We start from the raw sequence: 24,478 nt of genomic DNA on the forward strand, positions 1-24,478 counted from the left end.
GTGACCATCACACGTGATGATGTGAAACAAAACACCGAATTATGATTCAGTTTCAGTTCCTTGAAAACGGGAAAATCCGTTATATCCGCAGCGCTACCAACGACAGAGATTCAGAGTATCAATATGAGCGGTAAATTATGTCTCAGAAATTTGTTTTTCAAAAATCATTTCGCTATTGAGCTGAGCGACAACAGAATGGGCAGAATGACTATCATTATCATTATTATTCCGGTTTTAATCTGTCTTGCTTGGAAACATTTTGTATTTATGTCTAATGATGTCGAATGTAAATTTGATCAGATTTCATTGTCCTCTTTTTGTTATCTAGACTGCGTTACAACCAACGATGAACCAATAATAGGTATGTAAAATAGGTATTTAAATGTAGATGTCAGTTGAATATTCTTATCTTATATAGACTGTTTCTAGTGTGCTAGTGTTTTTATTAACGTTTGGGACACGGGTATCTAGGTTCTAGTGTCTCGCATTGAAATCGCTTCAATCAGCAACATTTTTCAAATACCATTCCATATATTTTATTTATTTTAGAGTATATATTTCACAACGTTTTTTTTTCTTTTGTGGGATTTCATGTGTTTTGTGGGATTTCATGTGCATTTCATGCCTTTAAGGCCATGCAGCTTTCTGACCATAGATAGGGTGAATTTAAGCCTAACTGATTATTCTTTCAACAAGAGAACACAGTGATCATTTGCATATTAGTTATACCACTTTCTTCTAAACAGTGAGTAAACAATGTCTGTCGAACATCAGGGAGATCGTGGGTTTGATTCTTTTATTATATATTTCCGTTACTAACTTCAATTTAGTTTGTTTTTGGTTGTACTTTAAACTCTTAGATTGTAATTTGATTAATTTTTATTTGTAATTTTCTTTTGTAATTTTCTTTTCCAGTAGGTTGTTATGAGTTAGGGTAATAAATACCTGGTACATTACAATGATGGTCTGCTGCACCTTTGCATACCTTGCTAGGCTTGCGGCATTCATGTTTGGGTGTAATGGAGTCTTTTTGGATGGAGATGTTAAGCTGTCAGTCCCATGTACTGTTCATGAATTATACAAATTCTGTGTTTTTTTAACAATTAATGTTATGATTATAAGACAGTTTGTCTAGCTAATTATTCACTTAAAGTTCACTGGCTAAATATTGACAAACAAACACCATATAAACTTTTGTGCCAGACAAACAATAGCAATTATCACATGAGACATGATATCCCTTTGCATACACTATGTTTTTGTCTTGGCTTTGAAATGTCGATGACGAAACATGGCGATTACGGAAAATAACCAAAATTAGTATGCAAAATTATATATGACAAAATCAGCACCAATAACCACAGCAGAACGACTTGTAATATACTCAGGATTTATTTACCAATACTAACAGCAAGCCCACTGGTAATCTGGAGACTTACAACGTGATATAACACAATATAACACAAATTGTAAGAATGACGAAGAACTTACAGTATGCCCTTGATATACATCATGCAAGAAATTAGCGAGAAAGCCTCAAATTGGCTGAATATAAAAATTGAAATGTTCGCATTCATGTCGTCACACTTCAGAATCTGTATTTTGAAACAATGTATAAGTCAGGATACAATTGAACTTGTATAAAACAAAATGAATAAAGCGATTAACAAAATGAATAAAGTGATTACCAAATATTGCATGTTTTAATTATACATGTACAATGCTTCACAGATAAATGATCCAGAAATTACTCCGACACAACATGTCATTATGCATTTATTGTAATAGGACCACTCATTAAGGGCATAAGGGTCACCTTCTGATTGCATTTGAATAGTTTTTATTGCATATTTGCATCACGCATTTTAACAACTATTATAACGATCTAGACACAAACATCACTGTATACCTAATACCTATGACTGTCCGTGTTTGTGAGAACACCCCAAATCAAATGTCAAATAAAATTTCTATGGCTGATCTAGCCTAAGCAGACCATGGTGTGCTGCATTAAAAAGCATAATCAAAATCTGTGGTGATAAATGTGTGATGCAAGTGCAAATAACGGGCGATGCGAATGTGATTGTTGGGAATCACAAATGCAATAAATGTTTGTGGTAGTCACAGTTTAACAATCTCTATGTTATTGTGTGTTCAGGAATACTGACAATGAAAACTGATGGGAAGAAGGCAGAACATGGAGATACATTTATCCCAGCATGCTTTGTAAAGTATTTAGAGAGTGCAGGAGCTAGAGTAGTACCAATCTTTCTCAATCAGTCTCCATCTTACTACAAGCATATATTTGATTCAATCAACGGGTATGTGTCAAGAGTAAACAACATCTTTTATACAAAATATGTCAACGCAGAACAAATATTAATGTTTTGGACATCATGTGCATCAGTTTTTGTCAGAATTTTAGAAAAAATGAATAAAAAATTAAGTTTTCATAGAAATTCAAAATAAAAATACAGATAATTATTTTAAAACAACAAATAAAATTAAAAAAATATCTGTGCGTATAAATTAAAAAAAAATTAACCAGAAACTTTTTAATCTGAACTAATATTTTCTTTCATTCTTACATAGACCCTCATAGAGGGACTATGATTCTAACAAGGTATAAGTACATAGCACAGCTATCCTTGAGTAGGAGTATACTATGAAAAACAACCATAGCTTTTGTTGCTTGTGAGTATTTTCATAGTTAGCCAGTATATGTTGAACAGTGTCTTTTCACTTCTATAGCATGCAATACCAATTCAGATTTGTTTTGTGCATTGTCCAGTCACACTCTCTCAGGTATGTATTATAATAGTCAGATTTTTTCATGATTTTTTTCAGGATTCTCTTCCCAGGTGGAGATGTAGACTTGATTACTTCTGATGCTGCTGAAGCCGGGAAAATCCTTTATGAACATGCCATCCAGGTAGCTAGTTATAAATTCTTTATGAACATGCCGTCCAGGTAGCTAGTTATAAATCCTTTATGAACATGCCATCCAGGTAGCTAGTTATAACATTCAAAAGTTAAAATAAGATCCTTGTTTGTTCTAATTTTTTTAAATATGTTTTTAACTGTTTTTTTGTTATCCTACACTTTCTTTTACTTTATTTTATATGAATTTATCAGTTTAGGCTCTGCAATAACAGAGCAGTTTTTTGGAAATTTGTATAATTGCGAATATTATAAAAATATATGGCAGAAATATTAAATTCAAGCCGCACAATCAGATTTAAAAATCAAACAGGCTTCATTTTTTTTTTTTTCATACTGTTTTTTGTTTTTGTTTTTTTATATGACAATTTTTTTCACTTTGCTGTTATTAGGTTTTTTATATATCATATCTCAACATGCACTACGGAATTTACACCACATTCTCCAGTACACACACTGTGTTCCCAACTACAGTAGAACGTCGATTATCTGGACGTCGATTATCCGAAATGTTCGGTTATTCGAACCTACTGTGTGTCCCCAAAAGTTTGTATGCAGGTCTGGCTGTGTTCCGTATAATACAAAAGTCAACTGTGAACAATAAATACTACAGTCGTCTTGTATGATTTCCTGGTGCAACATTTTCAATAAAGCTATTATCAACATGTAACCTGACGTCTTTCACGTGTACGTTCATTGTTTACAGTGTCTGCGCAAACAATTACAGATCGAATAATTTCCTAAATTCAGACAAGCCTATTATGCAACACCAGTGTTTCACTGTAAATAAAAAATGTCCTAAAAACACAAACTTCATCAAATGTCTTCTTCACTGTTTACAGTCAGATCTTTAACTTTACCAAGTTGTAAGTCACTGCAGTTCGGAAATGTTTCCCGGGAAAATTGTACGGAGTTCCACTGCCGTCAAAGAAACGCGGCCATGAGCCGATCCCATGTTTTTTCCAATTTTTAATTTTAATGTCCAGTATCAGAAGTCACATCTTTTTCGGAATAAAAAAGGAAAGAAAATAACTTCTGGGATGTCTTGCCACAGAAGCGACGCCAGTTTAATAGTGCAGTGAAAAAGAGTGATGACATGACAAAACCTTGGTGTGCCTCTTTGATTGTTTATCAGCAGACAACGACAACCAATGACCACAGTCGGCGGGCTGTTTGATGGTTCACAGCGTCGAAGTGTTTACGTCCGGTGATCACAGTAGCCAACCTGGATTTTTACAACAATTTATTATGTCAATCGTTCTAGGTGTTAAAAACTTTGCTGAATCCAATAAAATCGGGACATCTTGTAGCAGTTTACCATTCGAAAATCCACGAGTTGGTAAATCGACGATATCCGATATCATGGCAAAACGAAAGCTGCTGGATTCAAGTGCAGGACTGAAACGAAAGATAATGAAAACAGCCAATGACGATCGTTTAGAGAAATCCGTCTTTACTTGGTTCCGGGACTTGGTTTTCCCAAGAAAGAAGCAAAGGAACTTTATTATCGCTACATTTTACGGACATTTTGAAACATTTTTTTAATATTCCAGCGTGCAACATTTTTATTACAATGTATTACTGATTAAATAAAAATGTTTTTAATGATGTACTTTACATGTACTATTGTTTGATTTCATTACAGTCATGTGCGTTACAATTTGTGTGTATGTGAGCCTGTAAATTTGAGCACGCCCACACAAGATCGCATATCCGAACTGTTTGCATAACCGAACAAAAAGCATGTCCCCCTAACAGTACGGATAATCGATGTTCTACTGTACTGTACATTCTCTAGTACACACACTGTGTTCTCCACTGCTGTACATTCTCCAGTACACGTACACACTGTGTTCTCTACTGCTGTACATTCTCCAGTGCACACGCTCTGTTCTCTACTGCTGTACATTCTCCAGTACACACACTGTGTTCCCCACTACTGTACATTCTCCAGTACACACACTGTGTTCCCCACTACTGTACATTCTCCAGTACACACGCTCTGTTCTCCACTGCTGTACATTCTCTAGTACACACAGTGTTCTCTACTGCTGTACATTCTCCAGTACACACACTGTGTTCTCCACTGCTGTACATTCTCTAGTACACACGCTCTGTTCTCTACTACTGTACATTCTCTAGTACACACACTGTGTTCTCTACTGCTGTACATTCTTCAGTACACACACTCTGTTCTCTACTGCTGTACATTCTCCAGTACACACACTGTGTTCTCCACTGCTGTACATTCTCTAGTACACACGCTCTGTTCTCTACTACTGTACATTCTCCAGTACACACGCTGTGTTCTCTACTACTGTACATTCTCCAGTACACACGCTCTGCTCTCTACTGCTGTACATTCTCCAGTACACACACTGTGTTCTCTACTGCTGTACATTCTCCAGTACACACGCTCTGTTCTCTACTGCTGTACATTCTCCAGTACACACACTGTGTTCTCTACTGCTGTACATTCTCCAGTACACACGCTCTGTTCTCTACTGCTGTACATTCTCCAGTACACACACTGTGTTCTCTACTGCTGTACATTCTCCAGTACACACACTGTGTTCTCTACTGCTGTACATTCTCCAGTACACACACTGTGTTCTCTACTGCTGTACATTCTCCAGTACACACACTCTGTTCTCTACTGCTGTACATTCTCTAGTACACACACTGTTCTCTACTGCTGTACATTCTCCAGTACACACACTGTGTTCTCTACTGCTGTACATTCTCCAGTACACACGCTCTGCTCTCTACTGCTGTACATTCTCCAGTACACACACTCTGTTCTCTACTGCTGTACATTCTCCAGTACACACACTGTGTTCTCTACTGCTGTACATTCTCCAGTACACACACTGTGTTCTCTACTGCTGTACATTCTCCAGTACACACACTGTGTTCTCTACAGCTGTACATTCTCCAGTACACACACTGTGTTCTCTACTGCTGTACATTCTCCAGTACACACACTGTGTTCTCTACTGCTGTACATTCTCCAGTACACATGCTCTGTTTTCTACTGCTGTACATTCTCCAGTACACACACTGTGTTCCCCACTGCTGTACATTCTCCAGTACACACGCTCTGCTCTCTACTGCTGTACATTCTCCAGTACACATGCTCTGTTCTCTACATTGCTGCCACAGACCTTGGCCTGCTTCCTGTTATCAGCTCGTTGTTTATCTTCTGATCGCTACTGGCTAATATCTGGTATTGCTTGGAGCAATATTCATATTTTTTGGAGTGTCTATACATTTATAACCCAAACTGGTCTCAACCCATTCAGGTATTTTCTGTATAGTGATAAACAATATTGCCAAAATACACTGAATTATAATATAAAAAGCCATCACTAATGTACACAGTATATTATACATAATTGAAAACTACCTATTGACTAATTCTGTTGTAATTGTTATACATATTATCATACATTAAATATACATGTGTTTGTGTACCATAGGCTAATGATAAAGGGGACATATTTCCAATATGGGGGACATGTTGGGGATTTCAGTTTCTATTTGCATTAGCTTGTGGGGAAGATTTACTAACAAGTACTCCAGCACTCAGAGTTTCATTTCCTTTGATTTTCCAAAAAGGTGAGTAATTTTTCTGTAATCTATGTCAGCCATATGATTGGTTCTCAGGGATGTCTGATTTCAGTTTATATTGGATTGCAGTTGCCTTTTCTTTTTTTTTATAAGATTTGATGAAATATGGCCAGGCAGTGGCCATTTTGTGTTTCATTATGTTGAATATTACACCATTTCCGTTGGCAAGCAATGGTCACACCCCTGTTCAAAAACATTACAGCGTGGTAATATATATATGTATACCTAATTTTGTTGTGATGTAATCCAATATTAGCGACTTGTGGCCACTTTTGTAACATAAATTTGTCCTCACAACCATATCTTAGAGACAACTTGAGTTGTCAGGCAGGTACACATATTTGATTTCTTGAACTGATACAACATGACCAACTGGTAGCCATTTTGATTTCTTGAACTGATACAACATGACCAACTGATAGCCATTTTGATTTCTTGAACTGATACAACATGACCAACTGGTAGCCATTTTGATTTCTTGAACTGATACAACATGGCCAACTGGTAGCCATTTTGATTTCTTGAACTGATACAACATGACCAACTGATAGCCATTTTGATTTCTTGAACTGATACAACATGACCAACTGATAGCCATTTTGATTTCTTGAACTGATACAACATGACCAACTGGTAGCCATTTTGATTTCTTGAACTGATACAACATGACCAACTGATAGCCATTTTGATTTCTTGAACTGATACAACATGACCAACTGATAGCCATTTTGATTTCTTGAACTGATACAACATGACCAACTGATAGCCATTTTGATTTCTTGAACTGATACAACATGACCAACTGATAGCCATTTTGATTTCTTGAACTGATACAACATGACCAACTGATAGCCATTTTGATTTCTTGAACTGATACAACATGACCAACTGGTAGCCATTTTGATTTCTTGAACTGATACAACATGACCAACTGGTAGCCATTTTGATTTCTTGAACTGATACAACATGACCAACTGATAGCCATTTTGATTTCTTGAACTGATACAACATGACCAACTGATAGCCATTTTATTTGTTTTTGTTCTAATAGCTGAATAGTGTCCACAATCATTTCTCAGACATGACTTGTTAAATTTCATTCAAACTTGTTTTAGACAGGTGGTCATTGTATTTTGTTGTGTTCATGTAGGTTTTCCTGGTTAAGGGTTTTCACACTCTATTATTTTCAGTTTTGACTGAGATAGTTTAACTCAAATATTTATTCTTTTTAATACAGTATTAATATGTCATGTCATGTCATCTCATGATCATTTGTTTAATAGGATATGAAACAAGTAAATTATTCAAGAATGCCCCAGATGACATCATTGATATCCTGGCCAATCAGAATGTAACATTTAATGCTCATAATGATGGTATTACTCCTACGGTGAGAAATAACAGCTAATTCTTTTCTTTTTTCTCTTAAATTTTGATAAATTTAGTACAAATTAGATTGTATGCTACGAAAGGTTTGTGTACATGAGATGGTTACAATGGTTCATGTAGTTGACTAGTCAAACCTCTGACATTGGTTCATTTGGTCACTTTTCACCATTTTATTTTTTTTTAATACTTGATTAATTTGTTCATTTCTGTTGGTTAATTGTCCAGGATTGGTTATTTCTAATTGGTCAGTTCTCTGTTAAATATTTGGTAAATTATCTGGGGTTGGTCCATTCCAATTGGTTAATTATTTCAGGTATGTACGATCTAGAAAAAGTGCCATATGCGAGTACCAAGTCGCAAGTAGCAAAATATGCCATATGCGAGTGGTAAAAACGACATATCGAGAAGTAAAATGTATCATTTGCGAGTAGCAAAAAAGCCCTATGCAAGGGGTAATACAAAGGCCAGGAAAACGGGTGTATGAGAGGGGTGGAGTCATTTGCCAGTTTCCTCAACGGCTGGATTCATTTGCTTATAATATAATAACGTATCTTCAAATGTGTTTTATCACAGTAAAATCAAATATTTACCATGGTTATGAAATGATGTGTACATGGTTGGTTAAGATTGGCATGATGCTGTTGAGGCTTTTTACTTTAGGGGTGATTCCTATATAAAAATAATGGTAGCAAATATGTGTCAATGCGATCTAGCCTAGGTGTTACTCAACATTACAGTCGACAGGTGTACGCAGATTACATTGCGAAGGTCGCAAATAAAAGCAGCTTTAACTACTATTTCCATGTAGTGCTTTTTGTTTATTATTCATGTGAGTGTTTATATCAAAAAGTTTGTTCAGTCGTTTGCATAGAATCGATCTTCGCTCTTCACACTGCACAGGAAACGTTACAGTACAATAATTTAATAAACTCCACATAACATGTGAAAAAATTTGTTTGTTTCGGTAAAATTAGTATGAACCCATGGTCTGCGATTAAAGAATCATAGAATTATAAATGTAGTCAGTAAAAACGGTTGGTCACAGTTAAATGATAACAGTGGCAGGTTTCAAAAGTAGTCACACCTCAGAGAGGTGTTAAATTTTGCCACAACCCAAGTGTTAACTAGCACACAATTCCAAGATACATGTAATACATCGACACATATTGATAGCATGTTAAGTGATAAGTCGGCATGTTTACGAGCGTCCCTCACGCATGGAATGTATTTACACGCAACCCAGATCAAATTGAATTGAAACAACTTGAAACAAAGAAGCGTCTGCCGCTGCTTGACTGGGATTGAGAGACAATATTTACGGGTAAATACTAGTAGAAGACTTAGCCTTAATGCCCTAAACACTTCGACCTAACCACTTTACTTGTACAAGTAGCAAAAGTTTTATTTTTTCTTAAAATAAGAATGGACATGTTAGCGTTGAAATAATCATAGAAGTACAGTTATCATCAGTACAAGTAGACTCGCTGAACAGGAACTCACACGCGAGCCAATGGAAACAATGGCTGGTTTCAAAGCAATTTTGTCCCAGACAAGACAATGGAATGGATCGGTTTCAAAATGATATATATTATATAGCTACGCGATTGCAGAATCATTTTGCATATGAATAATATTCACACTCGCAAAATACACATTTGACTCTTCGCATAGGGCTTTTTTGCTACTCGCATATGACACATTTTACCACTCACATATGCCGTTTTTACCACTCGTATATGCCGTTTTGGCATATGGTATATGTTGCCATTATTAGGAAAATACAGACCTTCATCAATACTTGTCTTAGGCAAATTTTCTGGCCTGAGGTAATTAGTAACCAAGACTTGTGGGAGATTGCTCATCAGCAACCCATCGAGGCAGAGCTCATGCAGAGACGATGGCGGTGGATTGGCCACACCCTACGGAAACCAATGCCTAATATTACTAGACAGGCATTGACTTGGAATCCTCAAGGAAAAAGAAAGAGGGGAAGGCCTCGTAACTCATGGCGCAGAGACATGGAGGCAGATGTTAAGAAGATGGGCCGCACATGGAAAGAACTGGAAACGCTGGCTCAGGACCGCTCTGCCTGGAGGAACCTGGTTGACGGCCTATGTCCCAGGAGGGGCGATAGGCATAAATAAAAAAAAAATATATGGCATATTTTGCTACTTGCGACTCGCAACTTGGTACATTTTAGCTACTTGCGACTTGCAACTTAGTACTTGCAACTTGGTACTCGCATATGGCACTTTTTCTAGGTCGTACATACCTCATTATTTGATTAATTCTAATTAATCAATTGTTATGGATTGGTCCATACCATTTGGTATTCTCCAAGATTGATCCGATGTAATTGGTCACTCAGCTGGGATTGGTCCATACCATTTGGTATTCTCCAAGATTGATCCATTGTAATTGGTCACTCAGCTGGGATTTGTCCATACCATTTGGTATTTTCCAGGATTGATTCATTGTAATTGGTCACTCAGCTGGGATTGGTCCATACCATTTGGTATTCTCCAGGATTGATCCATTGTAATTGGTCACTCAGCTGGGATTGGTCCATACCATTTGGTATTTTCCAGGATTGATTCATTGTAATTGGTCACTCAGCTGGGATTGGTCCATACCATTTGGTATTCTCCAGGATTGATCCATTGTAATTGGTCACTCAGCTGGGATTTGTCCATACCATTTGGTATTTTCCAGGATTGATCCATTGTAATTGGTCACTCAGCTGGGATTGGTCCATACCATTTGGTATTCTCCAGGATTGATCCATTGTAATTGGTCACTCAGCTGGGATTTGTCCATACCATTTGGTATTTTCCAGGATTGATTCATTGTAATTGGTCACTCAGCTGGGATTGGCCTTACCATTTGGTATTCTCCAGGATTGATTCATTGTAATTGGTCACTCAGCTGGGATTGGTCCATACCATTTGGTATTCTCCAGGATTGATCCATTGTAATTGGTCACTCAGCTGGGATTTGTCCATACCATTTGGTATTTTCCAGGATTGATTCATTGTAATTGGTCACTCAGCTGGGATTGGCCTTACCATTTGGTATTCTCCAGGATTGATTCATTGTAATTGGTCACTCAGCTGGGATTGGTCCATACCATTTGGTATTCTCCAGGATTGATCCATTGTAATTGGTCACTCAGCTGGGATTTGTCCATACCATTTGGTATTCTCCAAGATTGATCCATTGTAATTGGTCACTCAGCTGGGATTGGTCCATACCATTTGGTATTCTCCAGGATTGATCCATTGTAATTGGTCACTCAGCTGGGATTTGTCCATACCATTTGGTATTTTCCAGGATTGATTCATTGTAATTGGTCACTCAGCTGGGATTGGCCTTACCATTTGGTATTCTCCAGGATTGATTCATTGTAATTGGTCACTCAGCTGGGATTGGTCCATACCATTTGGTATTCTCCAGGATTGATCCATTGTAATTGGTCACTCAGCTGGGATTTGTCCATACCATTTGGTATTCTCCAAGATTGATCCATTGTAATTGGTCACTCAGCTGGGATTGGTCCATACCATTTGGTATTCTCCAGGATTGATCCATTGTAATTGGTCACTCAGCTGGGATTTGTCCATACCATTTGGTATTTTCCAGGATTGATTCATTGTAATTGGTCACTCAGCTGGGATTGGCCTTACCATTTGGTATTCTCCAGGATTGATCCGATGTAATTGGTCACTCAGCTGGGATTGGTCCATACCATTTGGTATTCTCCAGGATTGATCCATTGTAATTGGTCACTCAGCTGGGATTTGTCCATACCATTTGGTATTCTCCAAGATTGATCCATTGTAATTGGTCACTCAGCTGGGATTTGTCCATACCATTTGGTATTTTCCAGGATTGATTCATTGTAATTGGTCACTCAGCTGGGATTGGCCTTACCATTTGGTATTCTCCAAGATTGATCCATTGTAATTGGTCACTCAGCTGGGATTTGTCCACACCATTTGGTATTTTCCAGGATTGATTCATTGTAATTGGTCACTCAGCTGGGATTGGCCTTACCATTTGGTATTCTCCAGGATTGATTCATTGTAATTGGTCACTCAGCTGGGATTGGTCCATACCATTTGGTATTCTCCAGGATTGATCCGATGTAATTGGTCACTCAGCTGGGATTGGTCCATACCATTTGGTATTCTCCAAGATTGATCCATTGTAATTGGTCACTCAGCTGGGATTTGTCCATACCATTTGGTATTTTCCAGGATTGATTCATTGTAATTGGTCACTCAGCTGGGATTGGCCTTACCATTTGGTATTCTCCAGGATTGATTCATTGTAATTGGTCACTCAGCTGGGATTTGTCCATACCATTTGGTATTCTCCAGGATTGATCCGATGTAATTGGTCACTCAGCTGGGATTGGTCCATACCATTTGGTATTCTCCAAGATTGATCCATTGTAATTGGTCACTCAGCTGGGATTTGTCCATACCATTTGGTATTTTCCAGGATTGATTCATTGTAATTGGTCACTCAGCTGGGATTGGCCTTACCATTTGGTATTCTCCAGGATTGATTCATTGTAATTGGTCACTCAGCTGGGATTGGTCCATACCATTTGGTATTCTCCAGGATTGATCCATATAATGCTAACAAACAAAACCCTTAATGCATTTAATATTGTTTATTACAGACGTTCGAGAGAAATGAAAAGGTGAAAAACTTTTATAAGATGTTAGCAATAAACATGGATAAGATTAACAAAGAATTTATTTCAATGATTGAAGGCAAGTCACTGTCTCTACTACTTTGTTGTTTATAGGTAATTTATATTCTTAAGTTAGTGTATATGGTTCAAAATTTTTTGGTATCTATAATCAGGTCTTTGGTGTATATAAGCAATTGATTCTGTAGGGTTATGAAAAGAATTAATTTTTCAACATGCTTAGCTATTGTTAGCCCTGCGTACAGTGCTGTGTGTACGGGAACGCGGTCAGTTGATAGATGTCCCCACCACAGCCCTGCGAACTTCCATAGACAAAGTCCAGGACTTTGAAAAATATAACTTTTTTGATGGAATAACATGCCCAGGTACCAAAAATGATGATCGATTACCAGATATATCCAGAATTCCCAGTTCGGAGTCCAATTGTGGATGAAATCGGCTACTTTGCCCTAAAAACAAACTCATTCTCTCGCGTGAATGAAATTAAAAATGGTGGCGTTTGGTGGATAATTCCTCCGGTACCTACGCGTTCGTCTTTACTAGTTGTTATTTAAATATATTGCAGTTTCAGATAACTTTGTAATGGTTGTTACGGATAACTATCGTTATTTCAACCGATTTCGGCTGGGAAACTACTTATTTTTAACTTGCGCACCAATTACGGTGCGCTCCCGGACTTTGTCAATGGAGGTACGCAGGGCTGTGGTGGGGGACATCTATCAACCGAACGCGTCCCCGTACACACAGCACTGTACGCAGAGCTAAGCTATTGTCTATGTGTGTTGTCTGCCCATTCATGCATACATCAAACGATGTCTGTTGTTATTGGCACAAAAAACATTGCAGAACATCATAATTTGAGATTATATGTTTGACTGGCAGCCATTTAATTTTTATTAGCAAAATTGTTAACTGTATCACATATGTATGAGAGTTCATGGTTCATAATATTTGTTGATTGTGTGATTTTACAGAATGCAGACTACGACTAAGTGACAGAGGTATTATGGGATGTTGTATTTTTCAATCTAGTGAGCAGTATCCAATATTGACTATTTTTGTTTGTTTTGAGCGTTTTCCAATCTATAAAATTGTTGGAGGTGTTGGGTATACACCAGGCTCTGGTTACATTTTACTGCTGTGTTTGCTTCAAGCTCTTAAATAAAAAAGTGCCCGATTATGTTAAATAAAAAGTATTATGGGATGTCAGCATTTTAACAATATTGAATGCAACATGGCTATTTTCAATGTTGAGTTGACCATGCCACAATAGACACATAGGGTAATAGATTTTAATGATCTCCTAAATTTGAATTTTATTTCATTTTCAGCCTACGAGTATCCATTTTATGGCAGTCAATGGCATCCTGAGATCAACAGTTTTGAGTTTTCTCCACGTCTTGGTCCCAACATCAACCATTCATTGGATGGAATCAAGATTTCACAATATATGGCAAATTTCTTTGTCAACGAAGGTAAGCAGTGGAAATAAAATCTAATCCTGAGTTTCTACCCAACTACCAGGACACTCTTAGCTTTTATCAGGAGACTTTTACTTTAGAAATCATTCACGAGATAATTTGGTTTGAGACCAAGAGTGAACAAAATTTAAATAGATTTCAAAAACAAAATAGTTACACAAATATATTTCTAGTGATGTGTCCCTTTCTATAGTGCAAATTCTGTTATTTATTAATTTATAACTCTTCATGTATATTCATATGTTTTCTCGCAGCTCGTAAAAATCTACATACCTTCAAAGATAAAGAAGAAGAGGCAAGAACACTGATTTATAATTACCCAGCATCCTACACTGCAGAATACACCGGTTATCAACAGTGTTACTACTTCCAATGAAATATAAAGTGTAAACTCTGAGCTGAAAATCGTAGTTGTCATCTTAGTTTAACCTACAGAAAACTAGTGTTGAATGGCTTGCACTCCCAGTTATATGCTGTTTATTTGTTTATTTTATTTATTTTGACATTCTGTTTGCAAAGTATAAGATTTTAATGGCATCCATGGTGGTATATGTCAACTGAAGTCTTGTGGTGTTTCACCACAAAATGGTGGTGTGTGGTGGTAGAGATACTTTCGGTGATCTAACCGCAAGGAACTCTGGGAAGGAGAATGCCTTCACCCCTCAAAATAAACTATAAAAATATATTTAACTCACACAAGGTTTAGAGTCCAAGTTGGATGTTGTCCCAGTTAGAAAGGGGTCAGGTAATACTTTGAATTATTTCATATATTGTCATGTGCTACTTACATCAAGTATAAGTATAGAGAAGTATAGTATAGAGAATTACGGATGCAATCTAAATAGTCACATACTGAGTCATTATTATACTCGATAACAAAAAATATAACTTCTACTGTAATTATACACATCATTGAAATGTTTACTGATTATTTTATTTCAAAATTTTATATGATAATACAGAATGCTCACTTCATTTACCAGTAACTATTTAATTGTTTAATAATATAAATATGGCATGATGTTGAGTCAACATAACATCAGGACATAGATCCATACTGTTGTATTGTTCTCATTTGCAAATAAGAATTACATGACATTACATTTGTGAAATAAAAATGTTAATCAGCTGCCTGTATTTTCATTGTAACAGTTTTTAATGGTTCATTTAGATTCCAAGAATACCAATATAATCCGCCCTGGTAAGAGGATTCTTCGTTTATAGTATAGTAGAATCCATTAAGGTTACCAGCAGTGCAGGATTCAAACCACCATCCAGCGTAGTTACTATTCGCACAACTATAAGGGTTTTGATCATTATCAACGTCATAAGTCGAAAATGGCTGGCCATTATTGTTCGCAAACGTCTGGATAAGAGAATCACCTGCTGTTCCAGAAGGCTTTCCTAAATGTAATGTGTAGTTGTTGTATTCGTCTTCGATCATGAATGGATTATATTCTGTGTATGCAGTAAGTCCGTCCCCCTTTTCCAGGTCAATTCTAAGTTTGTACGGCACCTGATTTGTCAAATAATGTATGTTGTCGTTGCCGATCCAGTATTCCCCGTCAATGTTTCCAAAACCTGCTTTGTAGGCAGCCCAAGTTCTAATGAAGCTGACTGAGCCATCTTGTCTACGTTGTATGACAGTCCATGCTCCAGAGTCTGTCATCTCACAGTACACGTTAAAGGGTGCGGATGCGCCTTTCGGTTGTATTTTGTACACACCAGAGATTGGTCCAACTGCATTCATTATATCACCACAATCTAGAAATAACATCACTGGCATACTAATGATCAACATATTATGATCTAGTTTTTTTATAGTTTGTAGATTATATATGTCATCAACAATCTGCTTAATACTTAATATTACTTATATTACTTAATATTAATAAATAGATTGAAGGTAAAAAAGAACATGTATAACACATTTAGTGTACATTTCAGTATATTATTGTATTGTAATTCGCTGTATGTCATACACATGTACTAAGAATCATTAGATTCACCAATAAAAGATTTTATACTAGATTAATGGGTACGTACATTGTATTTTTCTTTATGTGAATATATCAATTATATACACATGACAAAAATGCACAGGATTCAAACTTGCGACCATGACTCCTCAACCCACGGTAACCACCCCCAAAAAAATACTGCTCCAATTAGAGTTTTATGAACTTGGATTTGTATGCACAAGTCAAATCTATGACGTCACAAAACACGTACAGAATATATTTCTGCACGCATATGTTCAGCATGGTAACGAGTCATGATCTATCTTCAAATAAAAACGTTTTGCAACACATAAAATAGTAAGTGTTTCTATAATAAACTACTTCACTGAGCATGTTCTTTTAATTAGTAGTACGTACCAGGTATTCAATAAGAATGCGTGGTTCATTAATGTCAGAGTGTGTCAACACAACATTTATCAATATATAAAGCAAAAACAAATATAACCATATTCATCTTTTCAAAGATATTCACGTTATACGAATATTTGGGTACATAACTTACCTAAACCTGGTGTGTAGTCTGGAATGCTGAATGATTTTCCTGACATTGTATTCACCTGGCAAGATGAATTGGGTTGACATTCGTTGACGTCTGTAAATAATTATTTAAATGCTTAAAAATAAATCCAAATTGTAATATAAATGTTTACACTGACACCATATGAAATGTACTATGGGATGCGTCACCCATATAGGAAAATATAAATACTTTCTAAAAAATAGGATTCGTAAATTCATGACGTATTACGTGGTTTTATTTTATGTTCAGCAATGTTTGCCCTCCCGTATATTGTTATAATATTATTATAATAGTATAGTTATTGTTGCATTAATCCAATTATAATATATCAAAAGAATGCATAGAATTGCCAAAATGTAATATATTTATTTTGGGAAGTTAAAATTAATTTACAAGAAATTAAATCAAACTCACCGTCATTTTGAAGATGGTCGTTTGTTACTAACACCACAGTCAATGATATTGACACTGACGTAGCAATAATAGCAATTATCGATACAACAATCAGTGGAACTAGAAGATTGGATCCTTGTTTTGGTTTTGCAGGCTAGAAGAATAACACACACACTATATAATTGGTTTAATTAAAAAAACAACTAGCTATTATATTATTTAAACCCTTCAAGTTACGTTGAAAATCATCATCGCTCATGGGTTTTTGTGTCAAGTGATATTTTGTCATGGTACATCATCAAGTCTGCCATCTTTTCATCGTCGTTTCTATATGATATTTTTCTGATGAAATACGTTCTCCGAAAAGTATTTATCACACCACCTCTTGCCAGGCTAATATTTTAATTAGGTACCATGAACTTCAAAGAGAGCGATTCCTCGTTAGTGATCTATAAATGTACATGTGTCCTGTCATGAATTAATTATTCATAAATGATTTAATATTATGTAAAAAAAATCGAAAACTTTCTATACCCCAAACCACTTAAAAAAAATATTTTCGCCCCATCAATACCCTGGCGTTTTCCCTTCTTATGCATATGGCACCAGTAGATCTATACTGGGTCTTGTAAATACACGGAGAGCAGCACTGAGTCGGGACATGAGTCCAATGTGATGTCATGTATATTTGATTTACTCATCACGCCTATAACAGAGCATTGGGTGAATGCGTCCTCTATAACATCTAATGTGTACATACTAACACACTATTAAAACATCAAACTAGATTCATTGATGTTGTTCTTTTTGACCAAATTTTCTTGGTGACTTTAGCTGGAAATTGCAATACCTTACTGAACGACGACGACCATTCTGGTGTGGTTACGGTATACGATATATTACGTTTACCAATCATATTATAGGTCTGACAACATTGCATTAATTGGGTTGGCAAATGCCCAGAAACTGGCACAATAACACATAAAACAGCTGAATAACAATCTATAGTTCAATACCTGTTCTGCATAGTCAGCGGTAATTGTAAGTCTGTCCATATCGCATTTGTCTGTTTCGCTGTTCACTGTAAGTGATCTGTAGGTAGATAATATATAAATAATTGAAATTACAACAGAATTGTTTTTTCTAATTTGCAATACAAAATAACCTTATTCGTCGTAAAAAGAATGCAGTTCTAAACTCATCACTACGTTGGATTACAACAATATGAACATGGATCCTTATCTGTTCACAATATCGTGAATATTCTTTTTACAGATTGAAAAAAAAAAACTTGAACATATTAAATAAAATGTCCATATTACCTGTCTTCTTTCCATAGTCACTAACAATTGACATGACAGTCACCGTAATCAGGTAAAACAAGTCTGTTCATGTATTTGTCATATCAAACACGTGATTAATTCATGATTCATGTTATCACATTACAAACAAAGAAAGGGTCGTCAGATTGTCTACTTAGATTTGCAAATTGCCCTAGTCAGATTACATTTGACCGTTTCACTTTGATGTCAATGACACAAAAAGTAGGATAGATTTAAACAACTGGACAATTACAACAATTGTCAAAACACGCGTGTTTTAACTAATTTGTCTTTCCTATGACAAACTATGTTAAAGCAACGTGTTATTGTTACCATAGTGAAACTTTTCAGTACCAGATAGTATACTTTTCTCTCGAGTAAATTCCTAAATTGTCTACATCTATACATTTAATTTGCCGAATATTTGCTGTTTATCAACGCCCAAGTGTTTCATAAAAGCTATTTGAATTATTGAACATAGCGAACAGTACTTACCGTTCACGTTCGTGGCAGGCGCTGCTACCCCAATGGTCGATCGAAACATGCATTATGATGATAACCAATAGCAAATCACATATTCCGTTACCATGGAGTTGTTTGCATGGTGACGTATGCATCATGCGAAATACGACGTCATTGGTCGAAAGTTCACGGTGACTCAATGTTGCGAAAGATTCTACTTTGCTGACGATTCAAAAATACTTACAATGAGCGTATGGCCCACTTGCACACCTAGTTGCATTTAGTTGGAGAGTTTGGGAGTTGGGTGCCCTTAGGCTATTAGCCAGGAATTTGCAACTGCCAGTCCAAAAAATTCAACTTCATGAAAATGTAGATGGTTTTGAATATATTTTGGTAAAATTATCAAAGAACAATAGGAAAAAACAGAAAAATGGGAAAAAAGTTGCCAGTCCAAAATCAAAGTTGCCAGTCCGTTTGGTGGGTGGACTGGTGGCTGGCTAACACCTTGGGTACCCTGCTGTCCAAACTCGTATTATCTAAACGACCTTGTATATTTAGTTTGATGTTATTATCAGGATATACAAATCATGTTTATATATAAGTATTATGCAATCATAAATCATAGCAAAGTTAGATGAAGAGATAATCCAAAGTCATCGTTATTAAATATAGCAAATATAATATCTAATCACTCAAGGCGGAATGGCATAGGCGACAATTGACAAATTAATTTAAAGTTGCTCAGAACACCCCCTTCTATTGGAAAAGTAAATATTAACATGTCATTTGTGGTAGGGACGGGTGACCGAGGGAGAAGGATGACATGGAACTTTACGTGTCTCAAAAAATCTAGTCCTTTCAGACACCCCCTGAAATACAACCATGTACCTGGGTTGGTACCAGCGTCTGTGTTAACGTGACGCAATACAGTATAAACATTCTATGCGAGCGCCTCTATTTTAAAATTTATACAAAATACACCAATTAACAAATTAAACAACACGACAATTTAACATTTTAATTAATTATTTTATTTAATGTTTATACTCAGTTAACTTGTTGTAATTTCATGGTAACTGATTTCAAAGGTTCGTACAAATTCCACGTGAACCAGTTTAGAGTTCCATGATAGTTTTCTTGTTTTGTAGTATAGTAGAACCCGTTCAGATTGCCGTCCGTGCAATGATTGAACCACCAGCCAGCATAGTAATTACTAGCACAGTTGTAGATGTACTGGTCATTGTCGTTGTCAAACGTCGAAAACGGCATTCCGTTGTTAGTAGTATATGTATCAATCAAAGAATCTCCCGCGGTTCCGGAATTCTCCCCTAAATGCAATGTGTAGTTGTTGTACTCATCTTCAATCACGAATGTATTATACTCCGCGTATGCGGTGAGTCCGTCCCCCTTTCCCAGGTCAATTCTGAGCTTGTACGGAGCCTGCTTTGTCAAATAGTGTATATTGTCGTTGCCGATCCAGTATTCCCCGTTGATGTTTCCAAACCCTTCTTTATAATCAGCCCAGTTTCTAATGAAGCTGACTGAGCCGTCTTGTCTACGTTGTATGACAGTCCACGCTCCAGAGTCTGTCATCTCACAGTACACGCTGAAGGGTGCGGATGCGCCTTCCGGTTGTATTTTGTACACACCAGAGAGGGGGCCAACAGTCTTCAATATATCTCCGCAATCTGGAATAAATATTTATATGATTAATAATTTCACTTGCTACTTGAATTTGTTAACTGTACGTGCTGACATATAAGTGTTAAGTCACCAGTGTAGTTCACTGTGACAGTAAAGCAGTAAACAATGTTTTGTAGTGTGTGCCATGACACACTCCAAATATGCAGTGTTCTATGTAAGTTTCTTACCTGCCCCTGGAGAATATATTTTATCGCTACCAATGTCGTTGTTGGAAACATCATTCTGTACATCGACACCTGTGATATTTATGTATGTAATATGATTAAAATTAAATTAATGCTTATCCGGAAAACTAGACACGACTTTATTCGATGTAGTGAAAAGCTCCATTCTTTACCCATATTTTATTTATTTTTGCTTATTTATGATTATTTTAGGGTTTTACTTCGGCGACCGAGACACGATAAAACCTAACAAATGGTCATAAACAAATAAAAAACGGAAATCACGAAGAAGGTGAAACATATATATTGGAGCCTATACCTACACTGGATTTTAATTTTAAAAAAATAATTCACAGATTTCGCAGAAAATAATAACACGAGCAATTAAATTACATATGACGCTCTAAATATCCGTGCGTATTTAGTGTGTATATGCCACAGTGTTTGCATGTCACAATTTACCGAGTATCCAGACAAATACCTCCGAAAACAATATTTTGTAATTTATTGGCGATACGTATATCAAGTTAACTGAGTAAATTAAACATACTGTATTTAGCAAAACTACGACCCTCTTGACTTGTACGTTTAACTATGGTTGTATACAACACAGCTGCTACCAATGTAGCCGTGACTGCCAATATCGATACGAGAACCAATGCTACACGAAGAGACGCTTTCTTTGGTTCAATGTGCTACAATAACAAGGTGAATAAGTTAGGATTGTTACATTTTATATTAGTGTTAGGTGGACGACAGACTGAAGTGTAAAATTTAATGAGTTTTGTGCAACAGCTTATATAGTACACAATTGGCAATTTAGTATTATTAGTAAGCATGAAGTCTCGTATTAAAGCCTACTGTATTGATTTGTACTATAAATAACGATTCCCCAAATGAATATCGGTTCTCTCTAATGGTTATGTGACATCACAGTTTTGACACTCCTGATTCGTAGAAAGGTCGTGGACAATATAAATCTGTCTTCACAATTCACTCGATTACAAATGAAACTGGATCAAATAGCCGAAATAAGTGTGTGTTTTACCTGTTCTGCGTTTATCTTCATCATGATGTATCTGTGGTAATGCTATAAAAACAGGACTGCGTTCGGAAAGTTTGCATAAGTGAGCTATAGAACAAACCAATTTACAATTATTAATGAGAAGGGCATACATTTTACTGAATTCACTGATTTCTAATACTCCCAATTTAGTGTAATCGGTGTGTGAATTTTCAATAATATCCTTATAATAGAAATAACGCTGTCATGATATTATTGTCAATGAACTTGAAAACATACTCAATGTCGATTAATACTCGGAAGCAAATGGCCGCTGAGTTCTCGTAGTTAGCAAGAAAACCGCGTGATTTTTTTTCTCCATAACGTGTACCAGTCCCTCACGTCATCGATTCCACTGTTCCACTTATCTATAAAACGATGATATTTGGAACAGTAGATGCGATGAAAGATTATTTGAGGGGCTGAAAACAAGTTTTGAGTCTCTCTCGGTCTTGGCAGGCATTTGTGGCTACGGTCTATTGAAATATAATATATATATATATATATATATATATATCGTCACCTAATACTAACTGGAACCCGAACAGTATCGTTGTAATCAAACACTGACACACTTGTAGGATCACCCATAGAGAAGTGGATCACAGATGTTATACTACGTTTTTAAGTTTACAATTTCCGACCAAAATGACAGAAAATTTCAAACTCACGTGCACTTAACAGTTCTACACATTATCTGATTAATGCATTCAACATTGTTGATCACATTGTCTTATCATTGACTCATCACTGACCCTAAGAGTTATCTTTTACAAACACAATGTCATCTGAATATCATGCTTATCGGCAATGAATGATTCGTGTCATCGCACGTATACAGAATTCTGTGAACCCAGAATGTTACACAACATCACTTTGTCGTTTCAAATAACGTTCTTCACTTATCTGATCTAATAGAATCGTCTTTTGGGTAAGTGTAAAACAGTATTCCTTAAAGGGGAACCTTCAACACCCGGGGATTGCGCAAAAGAATCATGGGACACTATTGTTTACGTTGTTTACAATGTTAATCTATCTTTTGTTATCCATTGTAATTTTAATCCAGAAAGTAAATTTGTTGTGAGATTAGGCTTAACTGGAAGTGCCACTTTAAATACTAGTATACATACGCCTAACTATAGCAAACACACGGACAGTTGGCATGCACTACAAATAAATAAATTGCTTGGCGAAAGGATTTAACATGTCGACAAACAAATAAAAAGAGGAGGTGCCCAAACCTGTTTCCACGGAAATAATAATTTTATGATTTCTCCCAAAGTGCTTGAAGTTTGAATAAACGTTACATTACATCACGAACACAAATAAGATGTCAATAATTCCCATTTAATCCCATATACCAGTCTGAGTGTATTGGTGTCTCATTAGCAGTATCATACTGCATAAACACATCGAGCAATATATATAAACAGACCATGGGTTATGTCGTTGTGCCGCAAACAGTATTCAGAAAACTCACCTCAGGCGTGGTGTATGAGTCAGACTAGTTAGCTCAACAAGTTTCTATAATGTTATTTAAACGAACAACTCGTCAGTGATAAAAATAAAACATGTACGAAGCAAGTCACATGTATCGGTGTCCATGGAATTGGGTCTATACATACATGACGTCACATGTTCTATGATTGGTTGAAAGTTTATCATAAAATAAATAAATCATTCGACGTGACGCAGTGATAAAGAAATGCTATACCGCATTTAGGTTCGCTTTAACATCATAGGCCTTATCAGCCAAGGGGAGGAACTGGTTCTGTTATTTGGTTGTTTCTCGTATGAGGCACACTGTGGACATCCGTTCAGGTATTTTCGGGACGGAGAAAGGAGACTGACACGGAATATCTTATATATGCTGGTGTTTACGTGTGTCTGGGAAGAGTTTGTGGGTGGAGTGCGCCCTCGCACATCTATATCAACTGTATATGTACTAGTATTCTATTTTAATATTTATTTAATCTTTATTGCAGAATATAAAGTGAAAAGCTCATATATCTTATACTTTTCTAGAATAGCTGTGGCCTATACATAGATTTACGACACAGAGCATAACAATTCTAACACAAATGCGTTACAGCTATCCTATTTTCATTTTATTAAGACGATCATAGAATGAAAAAAATAAACACGTTTTTGGTCTAAGAACGTCAAATGTTATATGTTAAAACATACCACTAGCACTACAGTCGGAACGGGTCCAGATATATACGACATGCATTATTATACACAGCACGGTAATCATAAATACTTGTACGATTATGATGAAACCAAAGCTGTTAACAACATATATTGGCGCAAAAGGTTCGAAACAATGTAATTGTAACATCAATGCTGCAACAACAAAAATTTGAAGCAGAATATTGACTTTGCCGCAGAATCTGTCGTTTTATGTTCTCATCACCCATACAGTTATCATTAATAATCATACATGTATAAGATAATAAAATAAACGTCACTATTCTAAGCTTAGAGCCACTAAGTTATATAGGTAGAAGAAACTGTTTCTAAGAGCCGTTTTCCTAGAAATAAAGTATATACATTCAGACCTCCTAGGTTGGTAGATAATAAGGTTCAAGCCATATTCATAGCAAGCATAAACAAGAGTTCACAAATCGCGGATGGACAGGCAGATAAAATAAGTCATCGGCATAAAT

At 36.2% G+C, this 24,478-nt stretch overlaps 3 protein-coding genes across 5 annotated transcripts; 1 reads left to right on the forward strand and 2 right to left on the reverse strand.

The window, feature by feature from the left end:
• Positions 1-5: 5 nt before the first annotated feature.
• On the forward strand, positions 6-15,289 carry LOC100378724 (gamma-glutamyl hydrolase-like). Of its 2 annotated transcripts, none has more exons than XM_085502032.1 (9): positions 6-130; positions 329-361; positions 2,159-2,321; positions 2,848-2,932; positions 6,474-6,558; positions 7,854-7,960; positions 12,647-12,740; positions 14,011-14,154; positions 14,415-15,289. In XM_085502032.1, the coding sequence occupies exons 1-9, from the start codon at positions 124-126 to the stop codon at positions 14,534-14,536; spliced, it is 840 nt and encodes a 279-aa protein (XP_085358158.1). In that variant the 5' UTR covers positions 6-123; the 3' UTR covers positions 14,537-15,289. The 2 variants fall into 2 exon arrangements, with proteins under 2 accessions (XP_085358158.1, XP_077867124.1); XM_078010998.2 differs by having other exon boundaries at positions 7-130; positions 6,420-6,558.
• Positions 14,642-18,933, reverse strand: LOC100313602 (fibrinogen-like protein). 2 transcript variants are annotated; one of them, NM_001168067.1, is given in 5 exon segments: positions 14,642-15,924; positions 16,684-16,773; positions 17,116-17,248; positions 18,111-18,186; positions 18,912-18,933. In NM_001168067.1, coding segments are annotated over 4 exon segments (906 nt in total). In that variant the 5' UTR covers positions 18,150-18,186; positions 18,912-18,933; the 3' UTR covers positions 14,642-15,280.
• Positions 18,934-19,886: 953 nt separating this feature from the next.
• LOC100377975 (fibrinogen-like protein 1) lies at positions 19,887-21,818 on the reverse strand. Its single transcript, XM_006819044.3, has 4 exons — positions 21,795-21,818; positions 21,297-21,441; positions 20,750-20,818; positions 19,887-20,566 (listed from the first exon to the last, which is right to left on the reverse strand). Exons 1-4 carry the CDS (start codon positions 21,816-21,818, stop codon positions 19,926-19,928), a joined length of 879 nt encoding a protein of 292 aa, XP_006819107.1. The 3' UTR covers positions 19,887-19,925.
• Positions 21,819-24,478: the final 2,660 nt, after the last annotated feature.

The sequence above is a fragment of the Saccoglossus kowalevskii genome, chromosome 8, assembly GCF_978046115.1.
Source record: "Saccoglossus kowalevskii chromosome 8, keSacKowa6.1, whole genome shotgun sequence".
NCBI lineage: Eukaryota > Metazoa > Hemichordata > Enteropneusta > Harrimaniidae > Saccoglossus > Saccoglossus kowalevskii.

What these genes read in the sequence shown, in the direction of transcription:
- LOC100377975 (XM_006819044.3), bottom strand. Translation starts at nt 21,818, where the DNA reads ATGATGAAGATAAACGCAGAACAG. An exon ending in TGAAGATAAACGCAGAACAG is followed by an intron (nt 21,442 to 21,794) that starts GTAAAACACACA and finishes TTGTTATTGTAG; the next exon opens with CACATTGAACCAAAGAAAGC. An exon ending in TCGTAGTTTTGCTAAATACA is followed by an intron (nt 20,819 to 21,296) that starts GTATGTTTAATT and finishes TAAATATCACAG; the next exon opens with GTGTCGATGTACAGAATGAT.
- LOC100378724 (XM_078010998.2), top strand. An exon ending in TTTATGAACATGCCATCCAG is followed by an intron (nt 2,933 to 6,419) that starts GTAGCTAGTTAT and finishes TGTGTACCATAG; the next exon opens with GCTAATGATAAAGGGGACAT. An exon ending in ATGATGGTATTACTCCTACG is followed by an intron (nt 7,961 to 12,646) that starts GTGAGAAATAAC and finishes TGTTTATTACAG; the next exon opens with ACGTTCGAGAGAAATGAAAA.
- LOC100313602 (XM_085501990.1), bottom strand. Translation starts at nt 18,010, where the DNA reads ATGATTGGTAAACGTAATATATCGTATACCGTAACCACACCAGAATGG. An exon ending in GGTCGTCGTCGTTCAGTAAG is followed by an intron (nt 17,249 to 17,944) that starts GTATTGCAATTT and finishes TTATTCTTCTAG; the next exon opens with CCTGCAAAACCAAAACAAGG. An exon ending in AGACTACACACCAGGTTTAG is followed by an intron (nt 15,925 to 16,683) that starts GTAAGTTATGTA and finishes TGTTATTTCTAG; the next exon opens with ATTGTGGTGATATAATGAAT.